Raw genomic sequence first — 14,623 nt, 5'->3', positions numbered from 1 at the left:
CGTTCTTTTGACTCTGTTGACCCTCTATAGGGCTTTAACTTAATTTGTACTATTTTCATCAGTGTTTGTATTTCTTTTTTGTATGTATATGTGCTATCTGGTAGGATGGAAGAGAAGGCCTTATGGCCTTAATTCTGTCAAATTAAATAAATAAATAATAATAAAATGTCATTCTCTGCTGTGATCATGACAGATCAAACGGCTTAATACGTACAAGGATAATGATGATAAAAACATCTCAAAATCCGCCATTACTGAAATATTTTGGCGGAATCCCTTAGAAGAATCACAGTTTGGAAATAACTGCTCTGTATCATTATTCGTCACTGTTATGGACTTTGCCCTTAATCCTGGACAAGGACATTCATTTTAAGGAACTTTTCATTATTCCATGTCGAATGAAAACCTTCCTCTTAGGCATCCTCTAAATAGGCCATTGGCGAAACAGAAGAGGATCATTTAATAGTCTCTGGAACCCAAGTGCATTTCCATTTGCGTCCGCTCGGACGTGCAGGTGGATATTTTCTATTGCTGCAGAAAGATTTCCTGTTCTTGACAGTGCTTCGAAAGCCAAAGCAAGTTATAATTTAAATTTAATCTTCTTTCTATGAAGGAATTCACGTGACTGTTGGAGCACTGCACATTGCTATTGGTTGTTATACTGTTTCAGATTGTACAAGACTTTTCGAGACACTAAATACGTCTATATGTTACTGGAAGCGTGCCTGGGAGGGGAGGTGTGGACAATCCTGCGGGACAGAGGTTGCTTTGACGACCACACCACACGCTTTGTGACAGCTTGTGTGGTGGAGGCATTTGAGTACCTGCACGCACGGGGAATTATCTACAGGGACCTGAAGCCAGAGAATTTACTTCTAGATATGCAAGGTTATGTTAAATTGGTAAGTACTATACCAGAACGTAAAACACTACCCTTACGTCGTGCTGACCCCACATCATGTGAGATAAATCCATCCATTGTTTCAATATTTTGAAGAAATTGTAAATGTATAGTTACTGTCTACCTTCTCTTTTTTTTTCTCTCTCTTTCGTGTCTTTTTTCTTCCTATGTTTCTTTTCTAACAGATTTTTTATATTTTTTCCTTACAGTTTTTCTCTCATTATTTCATTCTTTTTTTCATCATTTTTCTTCCTTCCGTTATTTCTTCTTTTCTTTCCTCCTTCCTTATATTTTCCTTCCTGCTGTTATATCTTCCTTCATTCTTTTCTTTCTTTATCTATCTTTCTTCCTTCCACATATTTTTCTTATGTTTTTTCTTCCTTCCGTTTATTGATCTTCCTTACATTTTTTTTCCTTCCGTTATTTTTCCTTTCTTTTTTCTTTCTTTCTTTCTTCCAGACATATTTTTCTTCCATCATTACTTTCTTTCTTTCTTTCTTCTTTCTTTCTTTATCTGTCTTTCTTCCTCCCTTCTTTTTTTTCTTTCTTCCATTATTTCTTCCTTTCTTATACTTCTCTCCCTTCCTTTATTTCTTCTTCTCTTCATTTCTTTGATTTTATCTTTCTTTCGTTTTTTTATCTGTCTTTCTTTCTTTCTTTCTTTCTTCCTTTCATTCATAGTTTTCTACCCTAATCGTCTTGGGTGGTGCAGTCAGTATAGTGCTGGCCTTCTGTGTCAGAGATTGCAGGTTCGATCCCAGCCCAGGTCGATGGTATTTAAGTGTGCTTAAATGCGACAAATGCGACAGGCTCATGTTAATAGTTTTCAACGACGCTGATATAACCTCGGCAGTTGTGAGCATCGTTAAATAAAACATAACTGTTTTTTTATTTTTTGCCCAAGGGCAGGTTTTTCACTGCAAACCCAGCTTCTCCAGTCTTTCCTATTTTCTGCTTTTCTCTTAGTCTCCGCATATATGATATTGATCCATATATCTTAATGTCGTCTATCATCTAATGTCTTCTTCTGCCCCGAACTCTTTTGCTGATCACCATTCCTTCCAGTGCCCGGCCCCGGAAAAGATTTTCCCTCGAAATTATTCAAATCAACTTTACAGGGAGTTATACCTGAAAGTTTGATTTGCATAATACGGTACACGTCATTGTTCGTTAACAGAAAACCACAATTTAAGTCACACAGAGTTAGTGTGCACTCAATCTTGGTTACTTTATGGTTGTCAGCCCACTTTGAGGTCTGTGGATATAGAGGGAAAACATTGGATTGGTGTCTGGTAGAGTTCCCTTGTAGCTCAGTTGGTAGAGCATTGGTACGTTTAACTAAAGGTCCTGGGTTCGATACCCGGCCCCGGAACAATTTTTCCCAAGATATTATTGTAATTATATTCTTCATATTGTGCTTGTAATCCCCTGGTAGAGGGGAAGAAAAGGCCTGATGGCTTTATCTCTACCAGGTTAAATAAATTCTACTAATAAATACTTCTCCATATCCACATTTCAAATGCTTCTAGTCGCTTTTCTTCACTTCGTAGTAATGTCCATGTTTCTGCCCCATAGAATACCACACTTCACACAAAGCACTTCACTAGTCTCTTCCTTAGTTTTTTTTTTTTCCATGGTCCGCAGAAGATGCTCCTTTTTCTATTAAAAGCTTTCTTGGTCATTGCTATCCTTATTTTGACTTTCTGGCAGCAGCTCATATTATTGCTTACAATACACCTCAGGTACCGCATACACGCGAATACTCTGCATCATCGAGTGATCCGCGCACCCTAATTTTAGGAGAGAAAATTTAAAAAGTATTTGAGACGAAGCGGTACCAATCTTAATTCAAATAATTCGCGCACCCCAGTTATTCTTCACTAAATTCCGGAAAAAATATGCGTGGAGTATTCGCGTGGTATTTAAAACTGTCCACTTGCTCTACTGCCTCATTTAGAATTTCTTATTTCCTTATATTTTTCTTACGTTATTTCTTTCTGACTTCTTTTCTTTTTTTCTTTAACTGTCTTTCTTTCTCCTTATATTGTTCTTTCTTTATTTCACTTTTCTCTTTCTTCTCTCCGACCCATTTTCTTTCTTCCTACTGTTCCTTTTTTTCTTAATTTATATCTCTCTTTTGTTTTTTATTTGCTGTCCTTATTTATCTCTTCATTTCCATATACGCCTGTTCTTCACTCCGTTATTTGTTCCTCTTTTTTCTTTCTTTCCACATTTCTCTTTGTTTACTTATACATTTTTTCTTATTTCCCTTTTCTTCCCATTTTCTTTCTCTCGTCCTTTCTCTCTTTCTTCCTTTTATAATTTTCCTAGTTTTCGTTTTTTTCTCTTTCCTTGTGCATCTCTTGTTTCCTTCCTTTTCTCTTAAATTCTTTCTCATTTTATTTTCTCTCTCTTTGTCGCTCACTCTTTCTGTACTAGTAATGGTGAATTATACAGGAATATTGGGTTGTGTCAGGAAAGTACCGTGAGAAACCTTTCTCCAACGCCATCTTTGTCCAGCATAAATGCCCTTTTACTGGCCAAGATTTGAACCCAGGTCTTCAACATTGAAAATGATACCCCAGGAAGGCCATATGAAGGATGCTGGGGGAAAAACAGGGAATGTTAACAAAATACACTATCTACCAAAAAGTAATTGGGCACTGTTTTTGCCCCTTTAGAACCTCGTGGTACCACCTCTTGTTACTATAACAGCAGCCACCCTGTCAGGCATGCTCTCCACTAGTTTGTGTAGGATATCCACTGGAATGCGTCGCCATTCCTCTTGCAACATGACCTCAGACAATGGAAGTTGGCCGCATCACCCGAGACCTCAATCGCCAGTCCAATTCGTTCCAAAGGTGCTCAGTTGGATTGAGATCAGGACTTTGTGCAGGCCAGTCCAACCGGTGAACATTATTGTCTGCATACCACTGCATAGTAGCTTGAAACATGAGGCCAACTTCCATTGTCCAACCGAGTGCTATATTGCAAGAAGAATGGCGACGCATTCCAGTGGATATCCTACACAAATTAGTGGAGAGCATGCCTGACAGGGTGGCTGCTGTTATAGCAACAAGAGGTGGTACCACGAGGTTCTAAAGGGGCAAAAGCAGTGCCCAATTACTTTTTGGTAGATAGTGTATCATTATCGAGAAAAACAAGTTTTAATACCTGAACATTCCTGGTTTATAACCAGTGTACCAAATGTTTAACATTTTTAAGCCTACAGAACTGTCTAATCACAAAAAATTTGAAAGTGGAAATGTCCATGTAAGGTACCGTTATTTCCCATAACTATGGTCCTGGAACACAACTATGGTCCACGATACAACCATTCAAATTTTGTACTCCATAACGTAGTACTTCGTTTATCCATATTTTTGCTGTACTGAACTTAAGTCACTGTAGCTATCTATGAACGGTCTGTGTTACTTCTACAATGTTCTTTGAATGGTTGTATCATGGACCATAATTGTGTTCCAGGACCATAGTTATGGGAAATGACGGTATCTTACACGGACATTTCCACTTTCAAATTTTTTGTGATTAGACAGTTCTGTAGGCCTAACCGCACCTATACTGGGTGTTCATTTCAAAGTGTGTCATGACGTCACTGTTGTTGGGTCAATGATTTGAAGCGAGTTTCAGCTTATATGTTAGAGAAGTTGCCTATTATTTAAGGCGTTCTTCAATCTGAACTTGAGAACGTGTACGGTATAACTTGAACGTCGTAGCAACAGATGGCGGTCTGTACGGTCTGTGTGCTACCATAACCTCTTTCGAATTGTGTTTTGCGCCGGCAAGTCGTACGCAGGGTATTTGTTATCATCGGTTGCGTACGGTAACATTCCATAACACAAATCAAATGCTCCGTGTCCATGTTGACCGTCGAAGTTAATGTCAACAAATACGTAAGTAATCGTCTTAACCCTCTCCCCCTTTTCCCGACAGTACGTATTTCCAAACAGTTCACATTCCTGCCACTACCGGCGTTACCGTACGTATCGGTACGTACTCTTCAGAATGAACGCCGTACTTGCTAGGCAACTTTTCTGCCTCTTAGGTTATACACCTCTGCGGAAGTGTAGGAAGATTGATTTCTCTAGGCTCATCGGCTAGCCACATGACGGCATACAGCGAGCCATGACACATTTTGAACTGAACACCCAGTAGAATGCACTATATTCCATAAAATCGCTTAAAAATGGACATTCCTTGTTTTTTCCCAACACCCTTCGTAATGCTTACACCCAGTGGCGAAGGTACTTGGAGGCAATTGAGGAAATGCCTATCGAAAAAAAAAAAAAGAAAAAGAAAATAACCCTCACTATTAAAAAATAAATGCTGCAGTAAATTTCTCCGCCATAATTGGTGATATTAAGAAAATCACTCATCGACTGCTGGATGGTAGCACATGTCATGGACAGATATGCTCGGATAGATGATGATCTATTTTTATTTGCCTCTTCAATAGTCATGGTTTTGCAGGAGTGTTGGGGGGGGGGGGGAGGAAAATAGCGTGAAATTCTTTAATGGCAGAAGGAATTCCTAGCAATTCCCTCCATGTCTCTGGGAGACATGACTGACGACTTATCATAGCAACTAACAAGGAATATTCAGACTTTCCCATGCTTTAAGTCAGTGTAGCTAGATGTAATTGCTTTTAACAGTTTTTCAGCGACAAAATTAATTAAACCTATGTATTGTAAATTTCGGAATATGTGTTATATGTCTTTCTCGTATTAAATTGTACCATACTTGTTAACTGAGTTCTGAAGAAGGCCAATAACAGGCCGAAACATGGTAACCAGGTACGGTAAAATTTAACACGAGAAAGACATATAACACATATTCCGAAGTGATATAGTGTTAAAAGTTGTGTAATCTAGATGTATATTGTAAATTGTTTAAAAATGATATAGCGACTTTTCAAAGTCCTGTAGGAATAACATTTTCTTCATTGATAACATGGTACTTAGCTACTACGTTCTGCCCACCCACTCTTTAAATATTGGCTTCACCATTACTTTCGCCTGATGTGCTTTATGGCTTTATGCCGTGTATTTGCAGGTTGATTTCGGCTTCTCGAAGCGCTTGGGGTTCAGTTCCAAGACCTGGACATTCTGTGGTACTCCCGAGTACGTTGCGCCAGAGATAATCCTGAACAAAGGCCATGATAGGGCTGTAGACTACTGGTCCCTCGGCGTGCTCATGCACGAGCTGCTCACTGGAACGTAAGTTCTCGCACTTGGTTCTTCCCAGATGAAGGAATGTAGACTTCTGCTTTGTATGCTAGTTTACGTATGATTTTGGATTTCTTGTTTAGTTCCTGTGGATGTGGCACATAATTTATCGTATTAGACCAAAGATCTACTTCTAAGATCAATCTAGGAGAAAAAAGAAGATGTAGGAAGAGAGTGAGGCAGAGAGGAAGCGAAAAAGAAGTAGTTGAAGGTGAAAAGGGAAAAGCAATAGGTGAAGAAGGAAGGAAATGTAGATTAAGAAAAAGGAGAGAAGGAGAAAAGTGGAAGAGGATAAAAATAAGGAGAAGTAGTAGTGGGAAGAAAATATTAGAAAAAAAGAAGACTTGTACTTGAATTAAAAAAAAGATGAATTAACGATGTGGCATCAGCAACATTAAATTTTATAGTAATCAGTGTATGAAATTAAGTATTACAGCTGCCAAGAAACTATAAAGTGTCATTTCAGATGCTGCCACTCAGTGGTACTTCTCAATATCGCATTCAATAGAAAATGATTTATTTAAAATGGAGATGTTTCTATTGCCATGATGGTTTGGTTGAGCTGCCTATGTGAAAGTCTCCATTTAAATCAAAGCTCTGATAGTGACCTAGATCATATATGTAACAGATTGCTCAACCCTATGTTAAAATCGGCAGCACTTTGAAGAGAACAACTGCCAGGATCGCTGCCCGTCTGCCGTAAACGAACACGAGATGGCAGTACAGCAGTGGCGGCTGATTGACTGAGGCAAGTGAGGCTGGGCCTCAGTCACTTGGCTTAACTGAAATCAAATTTTGTGTTTTTATATAATGTATTAGTTATATGAATGAAGTATATATCGCTGTAGAACTATTTGAACACTTTCTGACGTATATAGACCTCTTTTGCAGTAAAATTTGTTCCTGAGGCCAGGATCGCTCGTGCTGGGTCTGGCTTCTGCATTTCGTATCTTTTCGCAGCTTTTTGGTTGCACTTGAAACGGTGTAGCTGAGGCACAATTCGTCTGGCCTCGTGGCCTGGTCAGCTTTCACTCCTCCCATCCATGGACCAGTCTCAAGGGTACAGTGGGGTGGGAATGGCAGGCAGAGACCCACACTGTTCTCTCCCCTTATGTCTCAGTTTATGACTTAAGCGAGGTTGTTGTGCTATTACTTCGTAGTACAGTAGTGAATCTGGGCCAATGTTGTTATGTATTTCGGGACAATATAAACAGAAACAAATGTGAGAAATAATGCTGGTATAGTTAATTCATTGTTAGAGTGTCCTTTTTTGAGAAGAAATAATATTGAAAGAAAAGAAGTTTTAAATAAAGAGATAACCTACCCACATACCTACGACATTGCTGACAATTTTTCTGACAGATAATCTTAAAACGCGAGTTCCTATTACATCCTGGTATGGGCAACATAAATTGTTAAGTGGTAATGTGCTGCAAAATAAACTTTTCCTTTGGCCTTGTTTGTTCCTGTCAAAGGAAAAAAATAAAAAGAAAAGAAAGAAAGGGGAATTTCAACACATAACATGGGTTGCTTCATCACACTGAAACAATCACTGAAACTCACAGCGTAACAGCTTATTTGGTGAAAATATTATTTTTCATTAATATTAATAATAATAATAATAATAATAATATGATATTAATAATATAATAACAATAATAATTAATATCGTGAATAAATATTTCCTATCAGATGTACTTAAACCAGTTGCATCTGGCTCACCGAGGATTTTGATTACCGGCTGCTACTGCAGTACAGTCGCTAATGCAGTTCAAATAAGAGTTGTGACGTGACTTCTTATGTAACAACTAGATGGCAGCATAGTAAACCTGACAAAAGTTGTTCCGTCAAAGCCTATAAGGCGAGCAATCTGGGTATATAATATATGATCTAGGATAGTGGTAACCATGGTTAGAAGTGCCACTGAATAGCGACATGTGAAATGGCAATGAAGCTAGTACCATAAAAAATATTCACACTGAATTAATATTCTTCGATATGGCTTGTTTGTTTACTTACGCGTTTTTTTAATCACGACTTCATCCACTCTCCCAACAGTTCATCTATCTGTATGTACGTTCATCCATATTGTAATTTATTCTCTATGTGAGTCTCTATTTAAAGACTTTAGCAACATATTCGAAATACTACCTTCTTTTAACAAATTGACTAAAGACTAATTGGTCTGGAACAAAGTATTTTCCGTCTTCTTATGAAACCTAGGTCACAGTGCTGGGTCGTAGTACCTCCCTCCCGAAATTCCATTCCATTCGTGTCCGGAGCTGGAATACAGGCAGGCTGCACTCGAAAGACGAAAGAAGGGATTACAAAAGTGTGTGATAAAATGGTTAGGCCTACACGTAAAGTATATTGTATGAAATTATGTATGTCCTTCTTTGACTTTGATCGCTTTATATGTGAAATCTAGTATATATTTATTGTCTGGTTGTGAGATTGAGAATTGCACAGGCCTACTGACAGACTAATGTAAACTTTGTGTTTTCACAGGCCGCCTTTTACTGCAGCAGATCCCATGAAGACCTACAACATAATTCTGAAGGGCATCGACATGGTGGACTTTCCACGACACATCACACGCGCTGCCCAAAGTCTCATCAAGAGGCTGTGTCGTGATGCTCCAACAGAACGCCTAGGCTATCAGCGTGGGGGCATCCAGGACATCAAAAAGCACAAGTGAGTGGCAAATTATGAAATTCTGAATGATGGAGAAAGCAACAGTGGATTATTCAGAAGAGGGTTTGATTGAACTTCATCCATTATTGGTGAAAAGTAAAATTGTAACACAAAAAACTTCACTTTTCAAAGGATAAATGTACCTTCATTTTCAGATAAGAGATGAGGGCAAGAGGAACAGAAATCCTATTTCTGTTTCAGCTAGCAGGGTAGGGTACGTTTTGATAGTTGAATTTGTCTTTACGTCTTTACCTTTAGGTGGAAAATTAGGGTAACCTATTCCTGTCACTAATTTTTTACCTCAAGGTCCAACCTTCGAAATGGTGTGAATTTCTTTACTTTATGCAATTTTTACCTTTTTCAGTAACAATCCAGATGTCCAATTCACACCTGTTTTGATAGACGAAATTTTTTATGCCCTCGCATCCCTAACATAAATCTAAATCTAAATGTTTGTCATATGTATACAACCATCTTTCAATATGGCAGACTTGTAACATTGTAAGATGAAAATATTATATACGGTATTGAATAAATAATTGTGCAACTTTATATAATAAAATGTACAAATACAAGCTATTTTATTCACGAATCTGAAAATGACAGTATTAAAAACCTCTAAAAATTTTTATTTTGAGCCTTTTTTGAACAAAAAATGTTATTCCTTGATGTACAAGTACTGTACCTGTATGAAATGTTCCAAGACCGACAAACACACGAAAATTTGTAACATTATAATCAGAACTTTACATTCAGATTACCTATGTTTATGTTGAATCTATATCATACACAAAAGTGTTAATGATATTTTGCAGTATTATAGAAAACTACGCATTTTTTAATTAATGTGAAGTGAATACAAAATGCTTTCATTAATTGATGCCAATGCCTTGTTAATCAATTATGTTTTACATTCGGACTCTAAAATTCCTAAATGTTTATTTATTAAACAGATGGTTCCAAGGTTTTGACTGGGATGGATTACGTCAAAGAACTCTGGTGGGTCCTATAATACAGCAGGTAAGTACACGCAACATATTCTGTCATACATCACCATTCATTGTCTGAAGTAATAAAATTGTTACAAGCTTCTTGTCATTCTGAATCAGACAAGATGGTTGATTACCAGTATTAATTTCAAGCTTTTACTTAGGGAGTTTAAACACAGTCTAATATATACAGTCGCGCAACTCATACGTATAAAATATGCCAACATTGACAGCTGGCGCGACAGTAGCTCTCTAACGGCAGGCAAGTTAAAAGTGTGCATACGACATATGATACCACATTAGAAAACGGGTTTTGCGTAATTTATTTTATATTTTTATGCTATACAGTAAGTGTATATGGCTCTTATTAATTTTACTATAGAATCCTAGAAGAATTTCACACGTAGTTAATCTACAAGTTTCAGAAGCTGGTAATAAACGCAATTCTTTCTGCTCCTTACAACTGAATCATGGCCCTGATCATGTATCACGGTTTGAAATAATATAATTGTTCGTACGTGGACGGTTAATTCAATTCATTCCTAAATATATTTATGAATCATTGGAACTCTATATTTCCTGTGAGAAGAGTCAAAATTAGTAGCTTCAAAATTGTAGGGTGCATCGCGTGGTGAACTCCTCTCCCTATTTCCTGAGAAATTAACTATTTTCCATACCGCAAATTGGGGTAAACTCGGCCGCTGAAGTAAACTTGAAAATAAAAAAAGGGAGGATTTAAACCTTAATATGACAGACAATGATTTATGAAGTTCATTATTTTTCCATTTCTTAAGAACCGGTATTTTCTTTATTATTTTGAGTCACAAATATTGCTGATATTATGGTTTAAATTATTTTGACAAGTTTACAGCATTTTACATTACATTTCCAGTTTTCACACATAAGCTTAATTTTAACTTATCCTACCTGTAGGCTATAATACGTAAATTACATGCACTTACTGTTAATATGACGTAGGTGAGAACAAATAAATGAAGACAATTTTGTTGAAAAAATTGTAACTTCAATTAACTCAGAAAATGTAGGCCTAATTTTATTTTCAGAGCAGAAGTGGTGTAAGTAAAAAATGGGTAATGATTCTGTAAATTACAGCGCAAAGTAGCAGTTAATATTGAATTTACTTAAACTATTAGTAGCCAGTGAATAGCACGAAGGATATATTAATTGCTACTTTGCGCTGTATTTTACAGAATTTTTACTTTAAACCTCATTACCTAATTTTGACTTACACCACTTCTGCTCTGAACGGCTCAAATAATCACTGGAAATGTAAAATAAACAGCAATAAGAGTCATGCAAGTTATTACAGAAAAGATTGCTTTTTATATTAAATTAAAAAAGGCTCCTTTATTTCTTGAGAACTTAATACATCTGCCACGTGAATCTACACCAACACATCAGAAATTTATCGACACAGTCTGGATTTATTCAAGAAATGAATATTTTGCAAAAGGATTACAATACTCCATGAATTCTTGAAAAATTAACACCATGATTCCTACTTGAATGCAATATAACATTCAACTTTTGTAAAATATAAAGAAAAAAACACGAATACAAAAATTATGGAATTACTTGCCTTAAAAACAAAAACTGTAGATACATTATCCAAAATTGGAATGGTTACACATTTACATTTACATAATGATCTCTGCAAAAAAATTATATACTGTAACGGATATTTTCTTTGTTTTTATTTACACTCTCCTTCCTGACATACAGATAGACTGATAACTAATAAATGTTTTATAGAACACAACGTAGGCTACCTACAATATGGATTATTGGTTATGGCTGAGTTATGATTTTCTCTTGGTCTTTAGGGAATCTGAAGAACGACAAATTCGGAGATTTAAACTTGTTGTTACTGCAATTTTGTGTCATTGCACACATTGCCTTTATTCCGACCAAGCCCCTACAGTCTCGGCTGCGCGAAACAAGGAAACCGGGGCAAATTGAACGCTGCGCTTGCCGCCATATTGTTGGAGAGCAGACAAATAATAGCAGTGCGTAAATCACGCAATTTAACGCTGTGATGATCTAAAATTGACATATTATGGCCATTTTCGACGTTTAACGTAAAATTAGGACGAAATAAACATATTCAAAGTTTCATTGATATGTGTTAGAACATTAAAGAAAAGAAAATACGTATGCAGCAATTTATAGAAAACATACTGATACATCCATAAATAGGCCTACACAATACACATTATAGATTGTATAATTTTACGATAATCAGCAAATTGTTAGGTTTCAGAGAATCTAAAATTATATTAACATATTAACTCTTAGATCACAAGACATAAATATATGCACCTTGATTACACAAGTTCTTGTTATAATCAAATTCCTAAGTGAAATAAATATGCGATAATCAGTATAGACTTGTTGTTAAGTTTTAGAGAATCAAAAATAAATTATATTACCAGTACTTTTAGACCACAGGACATAGGTAATCTGGCAAAATATAATATGAGAAGGTAGCCAAATTACATTGAATTCATTCTTCAATTAATAAAGGGAATGCTATCAATTATAAAAAGTATCGGTACCTAATACATTGCAAACAATAGGTAACGTGAAGACCTAAAAACTAAACAATTACTTTATGCAAGATAAAAAAAAACCACAAACTTTTTAATGTTGGATTTTTTAAATATTGTATTTTTATTTTAAATAAATAAAATAGATATATTATCATTGCTTGCGGAGTGATGGTACATAATTTTTATGCACATATGCAATATCAATAAGATGCCATTCCTTGCTTTTGTTAATAAAATATATCCGGCAAAATGTAAAAGATTTATTTATAGGTGAACTCTGAATCATAAATTCACAAAGGAGGCTTAGCTATTATAGCTATTTATTTATTTATTATCTGTATATTTATTTATCCATATATGGATCTTGAATGAAAGTTTATTATCTTGCAGATAAATTCATTTACATAATAAAAACAAAAAGTTATCTTTCCACTAATGTTTTAACATCTGATGTGTAAGTCTAAATAATTCACTCAGTAGGATTTCTCTACAGTCTGATATACCTGTACTAACAATTAAGTATTCTTTATTGTCGTAAACTACTGATTGATTTTTAATGATATTGATATTGTAACAACAGAGATAATATTATATCGTACCTTTTGCAAATAGCTTGGAAAATTAAACAGGGATGGTATTATCGCCGCGCTCTCATGGTTAACATTCGGCAGGTCTTTGAGCGGCCTCATGCGTTCGGCAGGTCTTTGAAATTTAATTGTATTATTGTTTTCAATTTCTTGTCTCGCCGCTCCAATCACTCGCCTCAATTTCAATAATGCAACCAATAAGCTGCTTCAATTATTATTAAATGACACTTACTTGTCTAATCCACGTAGATTAAACCCGAGGTTGCAATGTCTTGTGCTGAGGACGAACATTAAGGTATGTGATTAAAAATTATTATTAAAGAGTTATTATTAAGAGTTAAGAAAGCCAACGTACTCATATATGAAATAATAATAATAATAATAATAATAATAATAATAATAATAATAATAATAATAATAGCCATTTAACAATATAACAAACTAGTGCTTATTCTTATCGAGAAAGTAGACGTGACAACGTGACGCTTAGAGTGAAACCTATAGAGCAACAATCGGTCGGCAAAATTATTTTTTTAAACCACACCGCACATTATTGTATGATGCCGACATGTTAAACATGAGTCCGCGGCGATAATATATATTTCAAGTATGACAATCGTGTTTACCGCTCTATTTCTACCAGTAGCATGGCGGCGTAAACATGCGCAGACTGGTTTCAATTTTGGACAGCACACCAGCGCTCTGTGTGAGTCTAGTATACTATTATAACGTCTTTGATTCCGACGCATGATTAAAACATTATAACATCTTGCATCCCTTTAAAGCACGTGCTGGCTGAACGAGACTGTATCAACCCTATGACCAGTGCCTTGCCTGCCGCTTGGGCGCTAGTGTCGCGAATGTTGGCAAAAAAGTGTTGAAGTTGCGCGACTGTATATATTAGACTGTGGTTTAAATATGATCCAGATTTCATTTATTTGTTAACATTACATAAAACATAAAAATTTCAGAGTCTGATTATTTTTCATATTACTCGTACACTGACCAGGGAGTTTCTTTATTTCTTCTTGAAAGATCAGCTTTGGTTGTTTGTATAACCATTTCGACATTTCTTACTTCACTAGATCATTAGCTGTAAATGTTTTATCTCCTAAGCCCAATTTTCACTCCTACATAACAATACTGATGTTGCTAGTACCGGTACTTAATTAAAATTGTATTTCTATTGTTTATGGCCTTTTATATTTTTAAAGCATTATCAGCAATCTTTGAATATTATTGTTTCTTTATTGACATATTGGTCCGATAAGTTGCGAATATGCTCGTACAAATATTTTACAATTGATTGTTCAGTCTATAACTTATCCTTTTTTAGTAGGTTATTTTACGACGCTTTATCAACAGCTCAGGTTATTTAGCGTTTGAATGATATGAAGGTGATAATGCCAGTGAAATGAGTCCGAGGTCCAGCACCGAAAGTTACCCAACATTTGCTCATATTGGGTTGAGGAAAAACCCCGGAAAAAACCTCAACCAGGTAACTTGCCCCGACCGGGAATCAAACCCAGGCCACCTGGTTTCACAGCCAGACGCGCTAACCGTTACTTCACAGGTGTGGACTGATCCTATTTTGAATTGACTTTATATATATATATATATATATATATATATATAT

General features: G+C 36.0%; 1 protein-coding gene across 6 annotated transcripts in view; it reads left to right on the top strand.

The window, feature by feature from the left end:
• The window catches only part of Pkg21D (Protein kinase, cGMP-dependent at 21D), a 559,173-nt gene that overhangs the window by 531,529 nt on the left and 13,021 nt on the right, over positions 1-14,623 (top strand). For all 6 annotated transcript variants that reach the window (XM_069828544.1, XM_069828548.1, XM_069828547.1 and 3 more), the window contains 4 exons: positions 671-902; positions 5,975-6,138; positions 8,656-8,841; positions 9,795-9,861. In XM_069828544.1, coding sequence (XP_069684645.1) covers positions 671-902; positions 5,975-6,138; positions 8,656-8,841; positions 9,795-9,861 — 649 coding nt within the window. The remainder of the gene's footprint in view (positions 1-670; positions 903-5,974; positions 6,139-8,655; positions 8,842-9,794; positions 9,862-14,623) is intronic.

This window comes from Periplaneta americana, chromosome 6, assembly GCF_040183065.1.
Source record: "Periplaneta americana isolate PAMFEO1 chromosome 6, P.americana_PAMFEO1_priV1, whole genome shotgun sequence".
In the NCBI taxonomy this organism is placed as follows: domain Eukaryota; kingdom Metazoa; phylum Arthropoda; class Insecta; order Blattodea; family Blattidae; genus Periplaneta; species Periplaneta americana.
This window is presented reverse-complemented; position numbering and strand designations above follow the sequence as displayed.